General features: G+C 37.6%; 1 protein-coding gene across 1 annotated transcript in view; it reads right to left on the bottom strand.

The window, feature by feature from the left end:
- Nucleotides 1-4,209: 4,209 nt before the first annotated feature.
- Hs3st5 (heparan sulfate-glucosamine 3-sulfotransferase 5) overlaps nucleotides 4,210-25,791 on the bottom strand; it is a 266,478-nt gene continuing 244,896 nt past the window's right edge. Inside the window, 3 exon segments of the mRNA XM_047559701.1 lie at nucleotides 4,210-5,991; nucleotides 5,994-6,784; nucleotides 10,292-10,430. Of these exon segments, the coding sequence (XP_047415657.1) occupies nucleotides 5,852-5,991; nucleotides 5,994-6,784; nucleotides 10,292-10,398 (1,038 nt within the window). The 5' untranslated portion in view covers nucleotides 10,399-10,430 and the 3' untranslated portion in view covers nucleotides 4,210-5,851.

The raw sequence follows: 25,791 nt of genomic DNA, 5'->3' as shown, positions 1-25,791 counted from the left end.
CAATCCAAAGTTAGTCAGAAGGGATAAAGAAGGACATTTCATATTGCTTAAGGGAATCATACACCAACAAGACAAAACAATCATAAATATATATGCCCCAAACAACATAGCATCTACATTCATCAAACAAATCCTTCTCAATTTCAAGAATCAAATAGACGACAACACAATAATACTGAGTGACTTTAATGCACTTCTCTCATCATGGATAGATGTTCCATACAAAAACTAAACAAAGAAACTATAGAATTAAATAATACAATGATTTAGACTTAATGGACATATGCAGAGTATTTCATCCATCATCAACCAAATACACTTTCTTCTCAGACATGGATCCTTCTCTAAAATAGACCATATGTTCCACCACAAAGCAACTCTCAGCAAATACAAAAAATAGAAAAACTACCCTGCATTCTATCAGATCATAACAGAATGAAACTAGAAATCAATGACAAAATAAAAAATAGAAGCTACTCCAACACCTGGAGACTAAATAGCAAGCTGTTAAATGATAAATGGATAAAAGAAGAAATCAAGGAAGAAATAAAATACTTAGAGGTAAATGAGAATACTGATACAACATATCAAAATCTCTGGGACAATATGAAGGCAGTGTTAAGAAAAAAGTTCATTGCAATGAGCTCATACATTAAAATGATAAAAAGTCAGCAAATAAATGACCTAACATTACATCTCAAAGTCCTAAGAAAAGAAGAACAAATCAACACTAAAATGAGCAGAAGACAGGAAATAATTAAAATCTGAGCTGAAATCCTTGAAATTGAAACAAAAGAAACAACTGAAAAAACTGACAAAACAAAAGTTGGTTCTTTGAAAAAATAAATGAAACTGATAAACCCTTAGTCACACTAACAAGGAGAAAGAGAGAGACAACTCAAATTACTAAAATAAGTGATGAAGAGGGAAATATCATGATGGACACTACTGAAATACAGAAGATAATTAGAAACTATTTTTGAAAATTTATACTCAAATAAAATAGAAAAACTCAAAGACATCGACAAATTTCTAGAGACATATGACCTACCCAAACTGAAGCAGGAGGACATACGCAATTTAAACAGATCAATTTCAAGCAATGAAATAGAAGACGCCATCAAAAGCCTACCAACCAAGAAAAGCTCAGGACCAGAGGGATTCTCAGCAGAGTTCTACAACAACTTCAAAGAAAAATTAACACCAATCCTTCTCAAATTAGTCCATGAAATAGAAAAGGAGGGAACCCTCTTCCAAATTCCTTCTATGAGGCTAATATCACCCTGATACCAAAACCAGACAAAGATATATCAAGGAAAGAAAACTTCAGACCAATATTCCTGATGAGCATAGATGCAAAAATTCTCAATAAAATTCTGGCAAATCACATACAAAAACATTAAAAAGATAGTGCAGCATGATCAAGTGGGTTCATCCCAGGGATGCAAGATTGGTTCAATATACAGAAATAAATAAATGCAATACATCAATAGACAATAATCATCTGATTATCTCAATGGACATAGAGAAAGCATTTGACAAAATACAGCATCTCTTCATGTTCAAAACAATAGAAAAACTAGGGATAGTAGGAACATACCTTGACATTGTAAAAGCTAAGCCCAAGGCCAACATCATTCTAAAAGGAGAAAATTGAGACCATTCCCTGTAAAAACTGGAACAAGACAGGGATGCCCTCTTTCACCACTTCTATTCAACATTGTCCTTGAAACTCTAGTCAGAGCAATCATACTAACGAAAGAAATTAAATGAATATGTATAGGAAAAGAAGAACTATCACTATCTGCCGACAACATGATTGTATACTTAGAAGATCAAAAAATTCCACAAGAAAACTTCTAGAATTCATAAATGAATTCAGAAAAGTAGCAGGATATAAAATTAATACCCATCAATCAAATGCATTTCTATACATAAGCGATGGATTCACTACAAGAGAAATTAGGAAAACTACCCCATTTATAATAGCCTCAAAAAAAATTACTTGGGAGTCAATCTAACAAAAGAGGTGAAAGATTTCTACAAAGAAAACTACAGAAGACTGAAAAAGAAATTGAAGACCTTAGCAGATGGAAAAATCTCCCATGTTCTTGGATAGGCAGAATTAATATTGTCAAAATGGTCATACTACCAAAAGTGTCATATAGATTTATTGCAATTCCTATTAAAATCCCAATGACATTCTTCATGGAACTAGAAAAAACAATCATGAAATTCATTTGGAAAAATAAGAGACCCAGAATAGCCAAGGCAATCCCTAGCAAGAAGAGTGAAGCAGGAGGCATCACAATACCAGATCTTAAACTATATTATACAGCAATAGTAACAAAAAATGGCATGGTATTGGCAACAAAAAAGACATGTAGACCAATGGTACAGAATAGAAGACACAGAGACAAATCCACATAAATACGGTTATCTCATACTAGACAAGGGCACCAACAACATACATTGGAGAAAAGATAGCCTATTTAACAAATGGTTCTGGGAAAACTGGAAATCCATATGTAACAAAGTGAAATTAAACCTCTATCTATCGCACTGCACAAAAATCAACTCAAAGTGGATCAAAGACTTAGGTACTAGAACACTAATAGAAGAAAAAGTAGGCACAAATCTTCATCATGTCAGCTTAGGATCTGAATTCCTTAATAAGACCCCTAAAGCATAAGAAGTAAAATTAAGAATCAATAAATAGGATGGATACAAACTAAAAAGCTTCTTCTCAGCAAAGGAAATAATGAATGACATAGGGAGTCTATAGAATGGGAAAATATCTTTACCATACCCACCTCAGATAATGCACTAATCTCCAGGATACATAAAGAACTCAAAAAGCTTAACACCCAGAAAACAAATAATTCAATCAATAAATGAGCTAAGGGACTGAGCAGACACTTCACAGAAGATATACAATTGATCAACAAACATATGAAAAATGTTCAACATTTCTAGTAATTAGAGAAATGCAAATCAAAACTACTCTAAGATTTCATCTCACTTCAATTAGAATGGTAGTCATCAAGAACACAAGCAATAAGTGTTGGTGAGAACGTGGGGAAAAAGATACACTCATACAGTGCTGGTGGAACTGCATATTGGGACAACCACTGTGGAAAGCATTGTGGAGATTCCTAAGAAAACTTGGAAGGGAACCACCATTTGTCCCAGCTATCCCACTCCTCAGTTTACATCCAAAGGACTTAAAATCAGCATACTACAGTGACACAGCCACATCAATGTTCATAACATCTTAATTCACAATAGCTAAACTATGGAACCAACTTAGATGCCCTTCAACAGATGAATGGATAAAGAAAACTATGATATATATACACAATGTTATATTACTCAACCTTAAAGAAGAATGAAATTATGGCATTTTCAGGTAAATGGACGAAACTAGAGAATATCATGCTAAGCCAATCCCAAAAAACCAAAGGCCAAATGTTTTCTCTGATAGGTAGATGCTGATCCATAGTGGGGGGTGGGTAGGGAGGAATGAAGGAATTTTGGATTAAGCAGGGGGGAGTGAGGGGAGGGGTGGGACAGTGGGGATGGGAGGAACAGTAGAATGAGACAAACATTATCACCGTATATTCATGTGTGATTACACTACTGGTATGACTCAATTATGTTCCATTTATGTACAATGTGTGTGTCAAAATGCATTCTACTGTCATGTATAACCAATTAAAACAAGTAAAAAAATTTAAAAATATGACTGAGAGGCTTCAGTTCATTAACTTGTCTGAATTTTTGAAGCATCAGTATACTTTAGGCCATACTTTGACAGTCATGGGTAGATATCTGTGTGAGTTGTGCAGAGCTCTAGGAATATTTTTATGAAATTAATGACAGGACTTTTTATGTCATGGAATGTAGTATTCAAAGAGTACTCTGATGGTTATCTGAGAGATGAGGGAAATGAGCAACCAGGCTCCTGTAGATGTTATTCCTGACTTAGGAAAAAAGTGACTGATCCTTAGACCTGAGACTCCCCCTCTGGAGTCACTACAGTGAATGAGCAGCCACCTGTTGGTGTCACACCTGTATCATGCTGAGAGAAGTGCGTCACTACTAACTCAAATAGAAGAGGTGATTACCAAGGCTATATAAAGCTTGAGAACCAATATACATTGACAATGGAGGGGAAAGGGCTATTTATTTAGAAAAATCCACCATCAAATCACTGGACAGGATAAACAACTTATAGAGAAAAATCAACATTTCTTACAATAAAGGGGGATCCATTGTAATTGCTGATTTCTCTAGGCACTGTCAGTGATTTTGAACAAAGCTCTCCCAGATGTCTTCCACAGGATAAGTAACGATGATTGTGAGAAACCGATCCCTTTGTTGTGACTGTTACACCTCTCTCCACATTTCTCCGAATTATATCTAAGCATGATATAGTGCATCTGATGTTAGGGAGACACCTAATTTAGCATTAATTTCTCTGGGTGGAAATAGGAGCCATATGTTTATGTTTGTCATAGCGACACTAGGCCATTTGATCATTTCTGAGCAGACTAATCTATTTTCATCTCAAAGAGAATTCTGAGAACTCGTATTCATTTTGAAGCACCAGCAGCTTTTCAGTACAGAGGCCGCACAAGTTTTCTAATCTTATTTTATTTAATTTATCTACTGTTTTGACTTTGATTTGAGGCTCAGGTAAAATTGTGGTTCTTCTGTGCCTCAAATCTGTTAACATATTCCTCCTCTCTCTCTGGCACAGCAGCAACTGCAAGTAGATTAACTGTTACAAAGTTGTAGCACAGCAGTATTAGGGTTCTTTGAAGTGGCTATTATTACTTGATTTTCAGACTGTTGAGATTTTAAAAAATATATACTCAACCTCATTGTGTTAGTAAATACATTTTCACAAGGGTATAGAAATCCAATGGAGAAGCATCCTTTCCAAGTGCCCTCAGACACACATAAACAGCTTCCATTCTGGAAGCCAGCAGGGGCACATAAAACAAAATGAATTTTAAAAAATTTGCACATAGAGTAATTTTAATCCATTCCATTTTTAAATACCACAATAAATTTAATTTTCACAATAAATTAAATAGCCATATTCCAGTTTACAAAATAGAATTACTTAGTGTGAAATCAGTATTTACAACATTATACACTATATACATAACATTTCTCTTTCTTGACATACAACATGGAAGTAAAAGGACTTGACTTTCCAATGTGTGATTGACATGCTACAAGTGACACCATGGCCCATAATAGGAGAAAACAATAGTGCAAAATCACCACAAGAACTTTGGAACAATGTCAATTTTATGAGATAAGACATTATTTTAAATGATAAGAAAATAGCTTTTTTTTTTTTTTGTTTCATGGCACCAATTCAGTATCTGAATAAAGAGCCAACTTTTCCTTAGGACAAAAAAATTCATAACTGAATCCTCTACTTCCTGAAGTTTCACAGCCATTGGTACATTTTCACACATTCATCTTTTGGCTTCATCTATGAAAATGGCGGGTGACAAATTCTGAATCAAAGAAAGACTTAACTCTTTGAGAATAGCTGAAGTCACTTTTTTCCCCTACCATCACCTCTTCTTTTTTGTAAATAGCTTAAAAGATTCAACTTTGCAGACTGCAATTTATTTGTTTATTATTATTTTTTTTTTTTGTAAATTTTCAGTAGAAAAAAAACTGATATCATATTTGGTCACACACTGCATTATGTACAAGTTTACATGGAAAAATGACGTGGATAGCTGTGTCTAAGAAAAGTGCATATTTTAATCTAGAGAGACATTGTGTGTCCCCAGGCACAACACACAGTGTTGTATGGTATTATTTAGGGCCAGTTCAAAGTCCTCCCAGTGATCTGGTAAAATTTTTGATTAAAAGGGTGAAAGAATTTGCGCAATTTGGTAATGACAGAGGGGTCCACCTCTGGATGAATGCGCCCCTTGCTGCCCGCCAGGCACTTATTAAGATAATGTTAAATCGCAAGCAGTAAAACCCTCTGGTAGCATTGAAATACAAATTGTATTGACTTATCCTTGGAGGAAGATTTAGGAATTTCTCCACGAGCTGAAGTTCTGGCAGAGGTTCAGTGATGAGGCGGTCTCCATCCACAATATGAAATTGCTCAATTGGAAAGTATTTCAACCACCTTTCCAGATGTTTGGTGTAGATGCTTGTTCTTACTGCCTTGTATTTTGTGTTCACTTCACAAGTATTAGGGTCTATGGCCAGCTTCTCAAACTTGTAATATGTTTTGTTCTTCCTCTCCTTCCCTTCTAGCACCTGAGTGTAATCAGAAATAGCTCTTGTGGTTGGCTCCCTGACAATAATCAACAACTTGATGGATGAGTTCATTTTGTAAATCCTTTCCGGAACCTCCTCAGTGATAAAGTATGCTGGGCTCTTTTCAATTGTGATTTGCTGAGGGTAGGAAAAAGGCATCTTTTTCCTATACCACTCAATGCCCTTGGCATAGTTCTCATCATTGTCAAAAAAGTGGATTTCTTGAGAGGCTTTGACCACTGCTGGATGGAGGTTCAGCATCTCTAGCAGGGCCCTTGTGCCCCCTTTCCTCACCCCTATGATAATGGCCTTGGGGAGCTGTTGGACCAGGTCATGGAGGCGAACCTGCTCCTTGGAAGCGTTGCCCTTCCGGAACTCATGCAGCAGGCCACGCTTAAACTGCAGGGCGCGGAGTGGGAATTCAGCTTGGTTGCGGGCTCCACCAAATCGGCCTTCAATGGGGCAAATAGGTTGTAGCCTGCAAGCAACAGAGATACATCATAAGAAGCTCATTGCAACTAACTTCTCATTTTTCTGCTTCCCTAGTCAGACTAAGACTTTCAAGGCATAAATAAAATAACTGGTTCCTAGCCTGCTGCAATCCATAATGAACATATGTTTGGAAATTTTTATTTTAAATAACCCTGTATTAAATGGAGCACACATAATTGATGGAATTTTTTTATTAGTGCTCCTTAAAATTTTTATTCACCAAGCACTTAATTGACTACAGCTTGTACTTGTTCTCATAGTACAGGACAGATAAGTGACACCAGCCATACTAATAGCTTTTCAACAGTTCACCAGTTAAAATCATTTAGAAAATGTGAAAGGGAGAAGATTATAATCTTCAGCTGGGAGGCTGAAGGGCAGAGAGGAGGCTGTTTGTTTCTGGTTTCATGTGGTTTTATTTTTCTTGCAGCTCAGCTACAATTACATGGCTCTTAAAAATCTTTGAGATACTATCTGAAAAGAGGTCCCAATCTCTACCCTTGGCTGTCTGCAACATCAACCTGAAAAATTCCAGTCTTGGTACATGCTGAGCTTTTCAATCTATGAGAATATCTATGAGAATTTCTGCCCTTGGCCTTGGTGATAGCCAGTAGGGTACTATATTTCTTCTGCCTCTCTTTCTCTTTCTATTTAAAGAGGTCAGGATTAGGTTTTCACTTTGCTGAATGTGGGAACAAACCCAATTACCATCAGCAAGGGCTGTATATCATCTACCACAACTGTGACCAGAAATCAACCAGACCTTGATGGGGCCAGAAACCTCAGATCTTCATTGCCAAGTACATTTAAGTCAGGGACTGGAGTTTACAGGGAAGGAATGTAGTGGACAGAGCCAGAAAGGAGGATTTCCACTTCAATATTACCCTGAATTATGAATAACCACCTCTATTTTTCTCAGCAAGATGTGGCTACGGACACAATAATATTAGACAGGAGTGACTTTTAATTTGGCATGGTCAAAATATATAGTGAGCAAATCGACTTTCCTTGTACATACAGACTAAAACTCAACTGAAATTCATTATAATTTCCTAGGTTGATTGGGGAAGGAATTTTAGTCTTCTTGGGCAAAGGGTATATACTGGTTAAGATGACTGTCAAACCAGTGCCTCCAACTGAAAGCTTTTGGTTACCCAGTAATCTACATTTCATCTCTCCCTCTCTGACAATGAGATGTCACTTGCTTTTCCCAAAAGATACTGTTGCATCTCAGAGTCATGCCAGCTTGCTCTGTGGAACTGAGGGGAATGGTTTTGGTGTGTGCTCTAATAGTTTTCTATCATAACACCTAAGGAAAAATATAAACATAAAATATAAACATAAAATATAAACAGAATTTGTTTGTTATGATCTTTAAAACAATTCATGCTTATTGAAAGCATGAAAATGCAGAAAATTTTAGAAAAAGAGGATTTACCACAGTTAATGCTTTACAGAAGCATGAATTATACTTTTATAAATTTGTTAATGGGATTAATACACTAGGGTTTTAATGGAATAAATAAAATTATTAACAGATACATAGATATATTTTTAATTGTGACATTGATTGAGATAGATATAATAGTTTCATCTTTCAGTTCTTCTTGGGTTCTGGTTGAGAATTAAGCCTTAATTCACTAATATATCCATTGGTGGACTTCTCTCCTGAGCATTTAGAATGATGCTCTGTCCTTGGTAGAACTGAGGAAATAGTCATTCTGTCTTTTTTCTGGAGGATTTAATTATCTCACAGAAACCCAGTTAAGAGACTGGTATAGGTATCTTTGCCCTGATTGTACTACAATAAAAATTTCCTACCTTTAGAAAGGGCCATTTTCCTTCTTTACTTCCTTTCTCTTTCTACTTTCTTCCCTGGGACATCATACTCTGCAGAACAATTGCTTTTAGGATTCCCCAACTCAAGAGAGTACATAAAGATAGGAGAACATATCATATTTTTTTTTCCACTTCTTGAAGAGCAGATTCTGATCTTGGGTTCTGACCACAAAAGATAGAATTTTAGACTGGAAGGAACAGTTAGCAGTCATCTGAGCTCCTTTCCAGATAGTAGGGTCTTCAGTTACTAAAGCAGAAACCTAAGTAAGCTGTGTCAATTTCAGACACAATTTGTTCAAATTCTCAAGTGAGGAGTTTTGAGAAAGCCCACTAAGTCATCCAATTCCTTATAAAAGCTATCCATTAGAGACTAAAGAACAGGTTAAAAATGAAAAGAATCATCAACTAAATAATGAATGTTTTAGTGATCTGTTACTCAATAAAAAATAAATTATTGGAGGTTAATTAAAGGTGTTGGGAAGAATTTGATATAAAAGTTCCATTATGGACATGGGAAATGGTACCACCTCAAGGATTTTCACTAATACCAAGTGCTACTTTAGAAAACTACCTAAATTGCTGATCTTAAGTGATAAACTCTCAATCACACTTTTCTTCTAGGTGATGACTACTGAGTAAAAAGTTTACTCAGAAATTTTGAATTGAAAAGCATCAAAGGGATGCATTTTTGTGAGTCAAAAATAATACTAGCTGAAGAGAGACAAGGTCCACCAAATGACCAAATGATAAGACCTATTGATAAACTTAAATTTTGGAAATAGAACTCAAAAGAAGGTATTTTCATTTTTAAGTGTGGCTGCATTTGTAATGGGAATTGAACTCAGAAAGTACTTCTGTCTTGCCAGTACAAGAATTAATTTTAAAGGGCAAAGAAAGAAGGTTCACATTTCAGAAATTAACTCCTCTGTACTTGCCAATCATGCTTGATGTAGACCTGTCCAGAAGCATTTCATGTTTAGTCAGTTGATATTCTGGGACTTCTGCAGGTCCAGTACCTCTTAACTGTTTGCCTATTTGGAGCCAAACACTAGCTGGGTAATTTCCTCTCCATGGATTTTCCATTGCCTTCTGGGCAATTACTCTGAGTGACAGCCTCCTTGTCTGGTATGTTCAGCTCCTGAAAACCAGAGCTAATTAACATAGTTAAAAATCCATGCCTGCAGCCATCTTTCCAGGGCAATGGATTGCAAACTTGATGAGATCCTTTACAGGCGCATACATAATTTTAATGCTCCTGATAACACATTAATTGTCCACTCATAAATTTCAAAATGAAGAGGCATAACTATATCATCACTGTTTGCTATAACTAGGGGTCAACACCAGAAGCACACAGACCACCGTGTGCTCTAGTAAATGACATTTTTTTTTTTTTTTTTACTGTCCACAGCTTTATCCCTTCTCTGAAAACAAGTGTCAATGCATACTGAATACAAATGGATTTTGACAGAATAGCCTGGTTTGAGCAAGTTCGATCTCCTTCTTCTCAAGTCTTAATAAATCAAAATCAATGCTGCAGAAAAACATTTTTCTTGGGAATTTTAGGGAGAGAAACTTAAAGTTATATCTAAGGAAGTTTAAATTAAAAGGCACTTGAAGTCATATGGGCATATATATATGTTTAATCACCCACCTATCCAAGCTCCCAACTCTGGCAACTAGATACAGGAGACTCCCAACAGCAAGGCTTCCCAGCACCAGGAGCTTCTGTCTCAGCCACGCCTGCTGTTTGAATAGCATGGCCCTCCATCAATCTTCAGGACTGCTGCAGCCTGGGAGAGGGGAGAGAAGGCACTCATTAGTGGTTGTCGCTTACAGGCTCTGTTGATTGTTACCAAGTCAACAAGGGACTAAGAGATGTTGTATGGAGAACAGAGTCTAAACGACCTTGTCAATTTTTGAGGTACAACAGGTATTTAGCCAAACTTAACTTTTTTTTTTTTTTTTTAACTTGTCTGGTGCTAAAAGATCATCTACTAGGTTTAGGAGGAAGATATTCACTACATAGTGCCTGCTAGACAATTGTCAAAATAAATGCATAGGTTAAAACATATAATGTGTATGTATCTAAATAATTCAAAGAATATTGAAAAAATGAGCAACATGAAGTTTACCAGTAATGGCAGGTTCACCAGTTAAAATTCTAGTTCCATAATTTTGGGCATATCAAATGGTGTATTTCACTTACACATCCTTTGTTTTTAGTTGTGAATGGAGGAAGGGAGTGAAATCAATAGTGATTTCTTTACCTGCTGAGGTTATCAATGATAACTTTCAGGACCTCGCATGTTTGGAATAGTGGCTCTGAGGAACCTGCTGTTTCTCCTTATGTCCTCTGCCAGGTCCCAGATTCTGAAAGCATGCTCTGACTCAAGGCCCCTGATATGTGAGCTCCCCTGGCCCTCAGTGAATTGGAACACTTTTGGTGTTATAAGTCTTGCTCTTACATCACAAAAAAGTTTGCCTAGAAGCTTTGTTCTCTTATATCTGAAATAAAGCCAATCGAAGAAAGGAGGGCTTTTCTTGTGCTGATATTAAACTTTAAGAAAAAATGCAAGCTCCCAATTCAGTCTTTTTTATTAAAAATAAATCCAATCTCCCTTTCAAGATAAGATTGTTTGCTTCTTATTGAAGCTCAAAATAGTAATCCAAGAAAGAAGGAAGCTGAGACGTGGTTAGAAATTGTTTTGCTGCAATGGTATCTCCATGTTTGTTATGTGAAGATTTTCTCTGCAAAAGAACATAACCCCAATTCACAATAGTGAATGAATAAATGTGGGGGAAGAATATTATGGAAAGGATCAGAGAATACAGGCTTCCAGAGAATTTGTTATTGTTGTTGTTGTTGTTGATTGTGAAATATAGTATCTGAACTGGAAATGAGACTGTAGGAGAGCATCCCAAGAAGGGGAGATAAGAGCAATATTAATCCAACACAGTCAGAAAGTGTTTATGGAACATCCCCTATGAGCTGAATTCTGTATTGGTTGCTTCAGAGAATAATGGTAAACTAAACAGCCATGGTTCTTGCCCCATGGGAATCTATAGTCTAATGGAAAAGATAGACATGAAGCCAGAAAAACTATATAGGATTAATACATGACACATCACAATAAGTGCAAACCAGTATGTTCTATATAGAGAATTAATATATACACTTACAAATGTTATTAAAAGCAACAGAGAATAATTACACAACTAATGAGAAAGAGTAACTGTGAGTCTACTTCAGTTCTCCCTGAAGAAGTGACCCTGGGCCCATACCTGGTGGAGAAGAAGGAGGCATGGGTAGGACACAGTGGATTCGGGGTAGTGGAACCATCATGCACAGAGAAACTGAGGAGGGACAACTTTTGCCTAATTTGAAAAGTAAAGGAAGGCAGGTGCATTTGTACTCAGGATCAAGGGGGAAAGAGAAAAGGTGAAGAGCAAAAGCAAAGAGCAGGTAGTAAGGAGGTATTTGCAGAGGTCTGGGTGGGTCTGTCTTCAACTTAGCAGGGCTTTCCCTGGGTGAAGTAAAAGGGGGCAGAAAGAAGAGAGAAAGAGTGAGGCATATTGAGGCTCATTATGTGGTAAGCACATTGTCCAGGTGGTATTTCAGGAAATTCTCAAAAACACCTGTGACGAAGAAAGTGTCATTCCATTTCGTAAATGGATAAAGTGAAGCTCACAATTTTTTCTCACTTATCTGTGGTCATACAACTGGCAGGTAAGGTGAAGGCAAAGTCAGAAACCTCTGGGCTGTGGTTCAGAGCTTCATGGAGAGAATCAAACTCCTCTCTCCTTGATGTCCAAGGTCCTCATTTAGGGCCACAGGCTTTTAACAGGGGACTCTGATCCTTGTTGAAATGCTGTAGTAAGAATGAAATAGGGTTCTACAGGTAACATCACTCTACAGAGCTTTACTAGCTTTCCACACTAAAGGATTATGTGTCCTTTGTATCTTAGTGTGAATGAATTTTATATGCATTTACAGACAAATGGTACAAGAGAATAAAGCTCTTCCATGGCTGAGGAAGGCCTATTGCAAAATGAGGATGATGGGGGAAAAAAAGGTAAAATGTGGTTGTCCTATGGCTTTGACAAGGGTCACCAGCATCATACAGAGAATCAAGGAGGAGACAAGTCATCTGGCTTCCTCAGCTATTCAAATGCAGGGCTCACACCCTCCTGCTTAAAATGCACTATGCAATGCTTTATCCACTTCATCAGCTCATTGGTTCACCTGTCTATCTCAGTTAGAGCCCACCCAAACATCCAAGTTCCTCTATGAAGTATTCTCCAGCTGCTGCTCTGATCCTCAGTCCTGCCCACCTCCACTGAACTCTTGCTCCTGTCAACCAGCACCACAGATGTGTATGACATTGTTCAGAAGGGCTTGTGCTTGTCGCTGCCTTCAGTGTGTGTTACTACCCCATCCTGGTAATGGGCTAAGCCTGCTGACTGATTCAGAAGTTTTAGAAAGCTAACCTAAGGGTACTTAGCCCAGAATCATTCTGCCTTGCTGCGTAGGCCTGTGGTTCTCTATGGTAGGTTTTCATAACATCCTCAGAGATTCTGATTCAATGGGTCTACATTAATTTTGCATTTGTAATACCAGAAGAAAGTATCATTTTTCTCTTTGGTGGACAATGCCAGTAAACTATTTCTCTTTTAATTTCTTTTTGCCTTGTTCTGTCTGGAACTTAGTGCCTCCATTATTTCTCAAATTTGGATATATTCTCTGTGTAGGTCTGTGTAGTTGGATTAATTTTCCTAATGTGAGTTATTTTGTCCCTTGTCCATTTTTAGTTGTTCACTGGACCAAGTCCAATTCCTTTCCCTTGTGAGCAGAGACCCTTCCTTCCAAGGTCCCAGCATGGTAGTCAGCTTCTCTCCACCTTAGAATCAGTCACCCTGTATCTATTCCTATCTGGCCAATCTCTTTACTACTCTTCATATGCCTTCAGTTTCATCTCCATGCGTTTGTCTGCTTCCTCTCTGATCTTGATGGTCTTTCCTGTTTCCTCCTTCAGTGCTCCCAGATCCTACTGACTCCTCCTAGGAAGGATGATTCTGGTGGATGTGGAATTTGAGGGAAAACATGCCCAATATACTTCCAATTGGTAGGTAGAAATGGAAGGTCTGTCATGTAGATAATTATAAGGCCAAAGGATGGACCTGGGAATAAAATTTGGAAGAAAATTGCAGTCTACAAATGGATGAGTAAAGTGAGGAAGTGACCTTGTGGTTGTACTCAGCAGGCAGAGTGAAGAAGAAAAGTGACAGTGTGAAGGCTGCTGAGATAATCCAAGATTTAGGGGACTATCACAAGACTATCAGCCTCCTATTGCAATGCTCATGTCATCTATATACAGTAGGCTATTAAACCTGGCTGAATATGAGATTGTTACTTTTTCTATTGCCACTGAGAATTTTTAGACTCCAATACCCCAATATTGCACTCCCCAATATTGCACTTATAGACTTTTTGATTAACTCAGTTATTCTGATAGAGATTTTGCTCTGTGGCATAAGCTACTATTATGAGTTCAGCTGTCCTAGCTAGAGATAACTTAAACACGCTCACTGGGGTTTTCTTTCTTTGGGAAACCTAATTTATCCAGCTTTTCATTCGTAGAGTCAGCCTAGCTCCTTCCATTGCCTCCTCTTATGCTATGTCTGGCTCATTCTCATTGCACCCTCCAAAGTACCTTTATGTCTACTGGGACACTGAGGAGAATTAAACTAATATGAGTAAGTCACCCATGATGAAGTGCAAAGAACACTCTGCAAAGAGTCAAAAGAACTCATGTTACATTTTGGTTTAGTCTCATATGGGAACCACCTGAATTTTGTTTTCCTCATCTGTGAAATGAAGATAACAGTGTCTATCTCAGGGTTGTCATGACATGAACACTAAGTTACTGCAGGGTAGAACTTTGTGAATAACTGAGTACTTTACAAAAATGAAGTGTAATCAATATCTTCAGGAGGCAGATGAATTAATTCATGCAATGCATTTTAAAGAGGAAAAGAATAAAGGAAATATAATTCTCATGAAAAATGTAATTGGATTGGGAAAAATATAAGTCCATTTTTAAGTATAAATAACTTTTAATGGAAACTCCTGTTAAACAGTAAAATACTAACACCATAATTTCTGTTCAAAGCAAGATGTCAGGCAGGTGCATGCATATGTGTGCATGCAGACACACAGAGGAAAAACTTCTCTTCTTGAGCTGAAATCTCTTGGAACTTTTGAGAAATGAGGAGGATATGCTAGCAGTTTCTAATGAGGCTCTTTTAGGACAGAAAAGTGAAATCTCATTCTGTTTTGTAGAATCTCAAACTATATTCTAAGAAACAAGACCAGAGCAGCCTCTGAATAAACCTTCCTCAGAGAAACCAAAGATACTGGGTTAATTAAGATTCAGGATGCCTCTTTGGTTTTCTATATCATCATAAAGTACTTAAAAGCCTGCCAGAACAGAATCTCAAAAGTTGGAACTTCTCACTTTTGTTTTGGGAAGGTCAGAGAAAGAGAAGTCACATGGTTCAATCCTCAGGCACAGTGCAGTTAAATTGGTTAGAAGGTTAACTGCCTCTCCAACCCCAGAGTCCCTTCCCTTCAGCTGTGCTAACTTTAATGGATATTTTAATAATCTTTCATTAGAATAGTCATATGGGTAATAGGCAATTTATATAAAGTTTCTAAAAGTTTGTAATTTATTTTTATATATAAAAAGGTTAAAGACCTACAGTGACATTTAAGCCCTCCCTCACCTCCAGTTCTCTGGTTTTTTTAATCTCCAGTGTTTTTCATGTTGTGTGCCAAGAACAGCACAATTACAGTTTCTCCAGACTAGTAAAGCCTTAACAGACATGGTATCTTAGCTGAAGAAAGCAGAGTATGTGGCCAGAAACGACAAGTTGTAGAGACATCTGGCCGTTTCTGTGAAACGACGGTAAGCAAACAAAATGATTCCCAAGCTGAAACAAAGAAATAAGGGGAATAAAAAATAATAATAAAGATGTTTAAGTGCTGCTCAAAGGCTTGTAGACATGGTTACTGCGAGCCATGGTACCAGTAAAAACAGCAACAGGAACAATAGCTACAAAGTTCATTAAAAATGTCTGAATTTGTACAGCAGAATTATTCTAAGAAAATCATAACCTTCCTTTGAGAATTAGCTCACTTATTCCAGATGACAGCCTTATGAGGTGGACAGAAATTACATTTGTAGGGTACTAGCATCCGTTCCTTCATATTTATTATTTGATGTAATACAACAGACTTGTATTATCTATTATATTTTTTTCTGAGGGAAACTAAGGGAAAGAGGCATGAACATGTGACTGGCAAATGCAGAGGAAGATTTAAATTCAGAACTATTTGACCCCAAAGGATATGGTTCCTTGATCCACCCTTGATCACAGTGATATTTATAGAGCTTTGGATTCTCACCTGAGAAACTCTTAATAAACACTTGTTCACTGATTGATGAGAGCAGACAAAACCCTCTTAACTCCATCCAAATAACCTGTCATTGAACTTTGAGGTAGAGAATGGGGAGGTGAAAAAAATAAAAGAGGAAAAAGCATTCATGGAAGAGCAGGCAAAAGGAACAATTTGAGTGGTTTCGGTCTAATAAAAGGGGGGGGGACAGGAGAAATATTAAAAAGTAAAGGTAATAATAACCACGAAAGGTAATAGTTTCATAACTGACAAAGTGATTTTCATATTCATTATACCATTTAATGTTAAAACTGATCAGAACTATGAGAACCTCATTTGTTCTACCCATAGTTCAAGAACTGACTTTCCATTTGAAAAATTTTATAGATGATCAAAATAACACTGATTTTGACTGTCACCTGTTACTCACTTAAGTTCTTATGAGCAGATCTCCATAAGATCTTTGTTAAATCTGTATATTGCCTTTCCATTATCACTCCATCTCAATTGGCCCTTTCCTACAACTCTTCTCCTCAGTATCTAAGTAAATGACTCCCCATCTGCCATTCCACTTACCCTGTCCAGGAACCTTGGACTTCATCATCCTTGGCTACACTTCCCCTCATCCCCAACCCAATGTCCAGTCAGCCTGTGAGACTCCACCCCCAAGGTTCTGTTAGAATTCACCCATTTCTCTGCACTGTCATTTGTGACTATCTAGTTGCACATGACTGTTTCTCTTAATGTTTATTGGCTTCTAAGTGGTCTCTCAAGTATTAGTTTTTTTCAAGTCTTAATTCATTCTTTATTACAATACTTTAGTGTCATTTTCAAATGACAATTTGATCATATTTCCTCCAGGTTTAATACCCTTTAATGAATCCCTTTCAGTCACATGGTTTTAAAATGTCAATTGTCTCTTTCCATTGCCATTACACATACCCCGTCAATATCTACATATTCAAACTTCAGCATGCAAAACCATTTGCAATTCTTTTGATTGCTATGGTCAGTTTTGCTTCAAGGTTTTACTTCATAAGGATTCTGTAGTATAAAAATACTAACTCTGTGCCTTATTTATCAGGTCTGTAAAATGGGACTGACAGACTGCTCCATAGTGCTACAAAGAGGAATAAATGAACATGTACTGTTTGGCACATATAATGTTCAGTAAATATTATTGTTATCATTTAGATAGGAGTGTCCCCCAAAATCTCATGTGTGAACCAATGTAAGAAAGTTGAGAGATGAAATGATTGAATTATGATAGTCTTAACATAATCAGTGCATTAATACACTGATATTAACTGGATGGTAATTGCAGGTACATAGGGTGTATCTGGAAGAAGTAGATCACTGGGGGCATGACTTTGGGGTTTATATTTTATCCCCGGTGAGAAGCACTCCTCTTTTTTTCTGTTCCCATGTCTTGAGCTGTTTTACTCTGCCATGCCCTTCTGCCCTGATGTTCTGCCTTCCCTTGGACCCAGAGCTGTGGTGTCAATTGTTTATGGACTAAGACCTCTGAACCCATGAGCCAAAATAAACTTTTCCTCCTCTACATTGTACTTGTCAGATCTTTTCATCATAGTGACACAAAGCTGACTAAAACAGAAATTGATACAGAAGTGGGGTCATTGCTAGGACTAACCTAACCATGTGGTTCAGAAGCTTATGGAGTTTTTGGAATTTGGGCAAGAAATTTTATAAAGTTTAGAGATGAAAGTTGGAAAAGCTTTACAATGTTGTAAGCAGAGCTTAATGGGTAATTCTGGTGGGAGCTCAGAAGACCAGAATGCCAATAGGACTGTGGACAGTAAGACTGGGCTCATGATATTTCAGAGGAGAAGGACTCTATTGGAAATTGAACTAGAAGTCATCTATGTTATGTTCTGGCAAAGAAGTTGTCCACGTTTTGCCCATGTCCTGAGACTTTTTGGTGGGAGTGAATTTAAGGGTGATGGATTAATTCATCTGGTGGAGGAAATTTCAAAGCAGCACAACATTGAGGCAGTGGCATGGATATTGTTGATAGCTTTTAGCAAAGTTTACTGTGATAATCAGGAGCAAAAAAGCAAAGCAGAAATATTTGAAAGATTTGCAGTTTGGCTAGAAAAGTGAGTAAAGCTGGGGCTAAGGAAAGTTGTTAAAGAGATTACAGTCACTAAAGAAATGCAAATACTTCACCCAGAAACAATAGGAAAGATGACTTGAGGGCATTTTAGGAATTGGCAAGACCACATCCATCTCAGCCTCTTGGTGGTAAAAGTAAAAATTGCTTTGAGAAAAGACCATTAGAGTGCTTTGCCTGACCAGAGGTGTCTAGTAAGTTGTTTCACCATGCTCAGCCACTTAGACACTCAGAAACTGCTGCATGATCCTGAGAGACTTGATTACTGCTTGAGATGGTGATGGTAGGTTTTGGCATCAACTACATGGTGCTGTTTCTGCAGGCATGATAGATGTAGCAGTTAGGGAATCATGGAAGTTTCCATCAACATTTTAAAGGAAGATCTAGGAAGCCAGGCAAAGTGCAGTGAGGTAAAAATCCCTGCAGACTGCACCAAGAAGTTGAAGCATGAAGACATGAGAAGGAAGCAGAAGCTACAGTGGAGACTCCTGGGATTAAGAGATGCTGGTATTGTGGGATGTCTAGTGAGGAAAGCTGGAAGAATTGAATTGATACAAACAAAGAGAGAGGCCAGGTGAGCTGCAACCAGCGAGGTCATAGGGGTGAAGTTACATAAGTCCTTTGAAGAGAATATCATGGTGTTCCTTCAGATGCTGGCAAGGAACTATAGGATTCATTTGCCCAGTTGAATTTTAGTTTTGCTTTGGTTACATCCCTTCTTTCTATATCCCTATGACTTCCTTGTAGAATGAAAATGTTTTCTCTATACTATTATGTATTTGATATATGTAACTTGCTTTTGGTCTTTATAGGGGGAAATCATACATGAGTTTGCCTTGCATCTCAGAAAAGGTTTTGGACTGAACTTTTGGTAATGCTTGAACTGTTAAGACTATGGGGACTGTTGGAAATGGACTAAATTTATTTCAAATTGTGATATGGGCATGAACTTTTGTGGGCTAGGGATGAAATGTTATGGTTTATATATGAGGTATCCTCTAAAAGCTCATGTCTGAGATAATGCAAGAAAGTTTAGAGATGAAATGATTGGTGGTTATTAGAGCCTTAACCTAAGTGGTACATTAATCCACTGATATGAATTAACTGGGCAGTAATTGTAGGCAGGTAGGGTGTGGCTAGAAGAAGTAGATCACCAGGTGTGTGCCTTTGAGGTTTATATTTTGTTCCTGATGAGCAGCATTCTCTCTCTGCTTCCTGTTGCTATGTCCTGAGCTGCTCTACTCCACCATGCCCTTCCACCATGATGTTCTGACTCACCTTGGGCCCAGAGCTATCGAGTTGTCTGTCTATGGCCTGAGACCTCTGCAACTATGAGTCAAAATATACTTGTACTCCTCTATGTCCTTCTTGGCAGTTCACAGCGATGCAGAGCTGACTAAAGCAGCTAACCACATCTACTAATCTTTCCTTTCTCCTCTCAGGTCTATTTTTTTCTTATCTTGGTACATTGTAGAGTCTAATCTTAGGTTCCTTGGGAAAGTCTTTCTTGATCTTCTATGTATGGTTTACATGTTCCTCCTTTGTATCATCACAGCATCCTCTATTTAATTCTACTGAAACCAAAATGTAATTTTTTGCTTACTTGGGTGACCCACTAATTAAACTGTAACTTCCATGAGTTTAAGGAATATATATTTTCATTATTGAATTATCACCAGCATTTAGAGTCACAGATGCTCACCAAATAATGGTTGAATAGTAAAATTAGTTAGATAGAATGAACTTTGAATATCCTGATGGCTATAGCATCTGGACACCACATGCCTTTAACTAAGTAGTAGTACTTTATCTTTGTGTGCACTTTGCAGGTTTACCAAGTGTTATATGTCTATAAGTGATCTCATTTTCCCATCTTTTTATTTTGAAAAAGTTGAATATTCATATGTCCTTCACCTAGATTCACAAATGGTTGATGTTTTGCCATATTTGCTTTCTCTCTCTATATATCTACTTATCTCTTTATAAACATATTATTTTTACTGAACCATTTGAAAATAAGTGGCAGATCTCAACATGGCAGCATGCTTCAAGGCCCCTACCTGATGCCCACATAGCCTGTGATATCAGTGGAACACGTGCCATACTTGCCCCAGGGGACTAGGGACACGAGATGACCAGCTCAAAGCCTCAAACTACTAAATCTGGAATTGTGGAGTACTAGTTCTAGACTTTCTATATTGTACTACTCTGTGGAGAGTGGCAACAGAGGATGGGAGAGCATTGACTGAGATTGGGGGTCTCTGATGACCTCATGGCTGTAGGAATGCCCTGCATGAGGAGGCGCTATGCAAGAGTCCTATCAGTTCTGGCCTTGATCTCAGGCTCACAGCTCCCAGGAAGGAAGGAACTCATGCTAGACAACCGCACTGTTTCACCAGCTCCACCTCTCCAGTTCCTGCCCGCCTTACAGTACCTTTTAATAATGGACTTTCTTGAGAGCTACACAAGGCTCCTAATATTGCACTTTGCAACTGTGGATTGCAACTCTGGAAAAGGTACATAGATGACCTAGTTTCTTTGTTTCCTGAATATAAAGAATAATGGTTGCATGGTCTTTAACCTGATAATGAGACATATATATAAATAAAGATTGCTGGTGAAACTCTTTAGATCTGCATCTCCATCAGAAAGCAGTGCTCCACCTGATCCCAGCTTAATCTGTGAATCTTTATTTTCCAACCCCCCTTCACCCCTCACCAGACCCGAGAGCTTGGTCACGCTGGTCGTGGCACTACTCTGCCTTTCTATTAAGTTCACATAAAGTTGAAAATGCTATGGATTTTATTGGTAGAAATGGATGTGCACCTCACTTTTTCTTAAACTTTCAATTTGTAAATTTGGATGAGTTGAGTATCAAAAAACAAAACAACAACAACAACAAAAACAAACAAACAACAACAACAAACAGAAAACCAAACCAAACTGGCAAAATTGTGAAGGAGGAAATAATTTCATGAGATTTTCTTGTCTCCTATTTTATTTTTTTAGTTCTTTTAAAGAAAAAAAATTGGAAAACCTCTACATTCTAACATGAATGATGTGGGCATGAGTGATGAACTCCAGAGTGTTAGAGCTGCCTACTACTTTGTGATCCAGTTATTATTAAAAATTAAATTATATAGATTTATAATTAAATAAATTAAAACAAAGGCAATAAATATTAAAAACTCATTATTTCCTAATTATCTTACCCCCTTTTACTATTATTTATGCTCTTGAGATTATCAAGTCTAATGTATCTGTACTGTGGAAATACTACACATCTCTTCCAATGCTTCATGTGGTGAATTTATCTGGGTACTTTAAAATCCATCCAATTCATGTTGGTAGCTTAAAAGTGGCCACTGAGAGAAAATATGTGCAATAAGCCAATGCTATGAACCATTCTCCTCCCTCACCAAAATCTGTCTAAGCATTTTCCAATCATGCCACTGATTATGTGCGCCTTGTTAAATTTGTCTTTTGTGCATTCACTTACCAGGTCTTTTCAAGTGACCACCAAGTTTGCAGCGTGGTGCCATATGTTTATGTAAAAATGAGGATAGACTTACCTTCACATTTACTTCTCCCTTGAGTCTCCTCTCCCATTCTTCGGACTTTTCACAGAGGCCCATTTTCATTTCTGAGGTTCCTGTGACCCTTTGCTAACTCTGTTTTGACTTTTCTAGGTCCCCATCTTTCTTCTCATCCTTTTTGCCTCCTTTCAGTTTTTCCCTACACCTTGTTACTGACTAATTTCTCTAAACAAAAGCGCTTATAAAGATAAGCATGCAGAGCTACTGTTCTTAAGTAATACTGATCACAAAGTGCAGCTAAATATCTTAGAAAACCTTGTAAGTATTTAAAAAACCTGTAAAGTAATTGATAATTAGTTGGTATGCAAAATGATACTGAAAATCTTCAATTCTTGCAAAGGTAGGCTAACATTTTCTTAAATTGTTGTGTTAAAATTAATATTGTTAACATGCTTTAAAACTTTTCTCTTTTTGTTACCAGAGGCCACTTTCTCCTCTGAATCTCAGATCTTTGGGGGGCCAGAAGGCTTCTCCTAATTTTGACCCTTATGTTACCAGTCATCACCCCACTACTATTACTTAGTCCCTCTCGCATGTCAGGTACTGCAGATGCAAGAAATAATATAGAGAACAGGAGACCTAGATTCTACCCCATAATTCTTATATCTTCTACAGTTTAAGGTCAGCTCTTTAGAGGTGTGCAAAGAAACTGCATCTTCTGTTGAATAAAGAGCCCTGACCCACTTAGATTATCAGTGAAGGAAGAAGCCCCACAGGGGCAGGGACTGCTGGACTTCAGAGTCTTACCTCCTGACCCAAACGTACACAGTCTTGGAGAGTCCTCCTACCTAAGTAGCCACAACCAAACCATTTCCCAAAAGGTACTACTCTTCCTTCAACAAGACTTTTTTCTTCAAACCTCCTTGCAAAGTGAAAACTTTAGACAGATGTTCAGCATGGTGGTTAGATCCTGGCTAGTGACCCGTGCATTCATAGGGGGTTCTGTACTTGGAAAACCCTACACTTGGCTTAATGCTTAGTAGGCACTGTTTTGAAATTCCTAAGAGTTTCAGAACAAGGGCCCCAACATTTTCATTTTGCTCCAGGCTCCACAAATTAGGTACAGTCCTCCAGCCAGAAGGTCCAGACTTCTGAGAATGGATTACTCATGGTGGGTTGTGGCTCCTCACATTGGTAGTCCCTTCCTTTCCTAGAAGAGTTCTTTCCTTTCTTTGTGACAGATACTGCCCTACCCCCAACATAAAGGAGCAGAACCCTTCACTTCCTTTTACAGAACTAGGAATCCCACTTCCCTTTACTTCTCCCTCTTCCTTCTGCAGTCCCATCTCTTTCTTGGGTACCCAACTGGGGAATGGTGTCTATCTATCCTCAAAGCCTCAGAGTCCTAAGTATATAACCATAGTAGAGTATGTGCCACACAGTTTAGTGATGCCAGACCTACACCACAGTAGATTTGCTATGATAGATTAGTTGTGGGGAGGGGATACCAGGAGGTAAAGAGAGCAGTATCTCTAACAAACTTAAGAAACTGAAACTGCAGAGACCCGAGGACAATAGGCATGTTCTCCTACTGTGGGGCAAAAGCTCCATCTCCCCACTTCCTGTTCCCTTTATGGCAAAACCAAACAGGAAACTCAAATTATGATACTCAGCTGCTGTGTGACCAAGTAAATCACTTAACCCTTCTTATCAGAGATTTTTCATCCTGATCCTGGTTTCTCATCCAACAAACAAAGGCCTTAGAAGGAATAAATTGACTTCAGTGTCTGAAATTTTCTTTTATTCTAAGGGATTCTACCAGATCAGTTTGAAAGAAACGTTCCTATAATGAGAGATCAATCCATGAGGAAGTAAAGACAACTGCAGTGGGGAGAAATTAGTGCCTGAGGTCCATTTTAATATTTAATATCTTATTATCCCCAGTTTTAAACAGTCCTGACCTCTTTAAAGATGGCTGTACCACATCATTCTGCCTATTACTGTGAAAAACAGTCCTCTCCTCCTAAGACATGAAATTTCTTCAAAAAGATACTGACACTTGAAAAAGATTCTACTGATTAGCTTTCAATTTGCCTGCTGTCAGGGAACCCATTGGAATCACATTTTGAAAAAATTAACCAAGGGCAGCTGAGGAAAATTGTTATAAGAAATTCGCTTTTCTTCCATTCTAATGATTGCATAAGAGAGCTGTAACGAGAAAGGAACAATATAGAGGAGTATAAGAGCAGGCACAAACGGGAGTGTCGAGGCACATGTGGAAATGGGGTGCAGAGGAAGAGGAATACGGATGCCATTTGTTAGTAGATTAAGCAGAAAATGCATCAGTGAGGATGCTTATAATTGCTCTATCAAATGGCTGAGGAAGCTATTTAGCTCTTTGTTTCTTCAGTTAACCATGAAGGGTCAATGTTAGAAATGAAAAGAAAAGGGTTGATAAATTATACAGAACTACAGAGTTGAGTACTGCTCTGTGACTTACTCTCCTGGGAGTTATTGCAGGAACGGCTTTGAGCGAATTCCAAATTTTCAAATGGTTCCCCATTTCTTCCCTGCCATTCAGCTTTTGATATTGTGCATACATTATTTATCACAGCTCCCATTATTGCGTTAGCTTGAGTAGTCCGCTGGCTCTATCTGCAGGAACATACTCATTTTGCATTTGTAATTACCAAACTTAAAAGGAGCCAGTTAATTCTGCTTCTGTTCAGGGGTCTCATTTAGTGTAATGATGTCTGAAGGAAAGATATGGGGACTGAATTTCATCTTGGCCTGGAATCCCAATTACTCTTAGTCTCAGTATCTCACTGGTGTATGTGACTGATGTTATAGAAGGCTGTTCCTCCCACCCCTCTCCAAGATTTCTTTTTCACTTCGTTAAATAGTTGTTGGAGTTCAGTAGATTCATCCTGCTGGTAAGTTCAGGAGCAGAATCTTTCCTTCCCTAATCCTGTGTTTATATAGGAAAGTGTGAGTGGGAGCCATAACAATTACACAGGTAATTAACTTAATAAACTTGATCCAACAGATCATTCCAATGACTGAGGCTCATGCAGATAAAGAGGTCGAGAAAACTGCAGCAGCTCCGTCCTCTGTTCCGCAAAGATTTAAAGTCAATTTTATAGTAACATGACTTCTATTTGTCACATCAAGTAAAAATGTATTCACATATTTTAAAATAGATTATTGTATTAACTACCAACAAGAAAGTCAGCTTTTATTTCCTATTTTACAAGTTTGTTTTGGTTTGCTTTTGGTGAGGAGAAAAGAAACAATGTATATAAAAATGTCTCAGGACCACAAATGGATTAAAAGTAGGGTGGTGTTATTATCATTAAATTATTTTGTCATTAAATTATTTGATTGTGGTTCTAATTTTTCTTTCTCTGCAGTGACTTTTTTCTCCCATTTGATGTCCTTAATGCTATACTATATATATTTTAATAATGACTGACTGAAGATGAATGCTGATTTAAACATTAAACATTTTAAGTGAAGATCTAAACCACTAGCAGATTGACTACACAAAAAGATACCATGTTCAAGTGACCAAATTAGACCCAGAAAGTTTGATGTAAGGATATAAAATTCAAGCAAATTCATATAGGTACAACTTCCTCAAAACTTTAAAGAAAGGTATTTTATTGCCCACTTAGTCACAGGAACGCATTTCATAATAGTATGTCCATTTGTGTGGCACTTCACAGTGGTAAAGCTCCAATTTAAACATTTTACTGAACTTCCACAATAAAGATGTAAGGAACCTATTTGACTCTCCATCCTATAGATGAGGCAGCTAAGGCTTGGTTGGGTTGTGGTACCCAAGTCTACACAGATAATAACAGAGTTCAAAATAGAATCTGGATGTTTTTACCCTCTGCATTTGTGCCAGAAAAATCCATCCTTCTTCCATGAAGATTTGGTATTATTTTTAGTTATTGAACCTGATACATATTCATTAGTGCAAATGTAATCCTTGGGTAGTATAGGTTTTGAAAGAGTGCTAAATT

The sequence above is a fragment of the Sciurus carolinensis genome, chromosome 7 (assembly GCF_902686445.1).
Source record: "Sciurus carolinensis chromosome 7, mSciCar1.2, whole genome shotgun sequence".
Lineage (NCBI taxonomy): Eukaryota > Metazoa > Chordata > Mammalia > Rodentia > Sciuridae > Sciurus > Sciurus carolinensis.
This window is presented reverse-complemented; position numbering and strand designations above follow the sequence as displayed.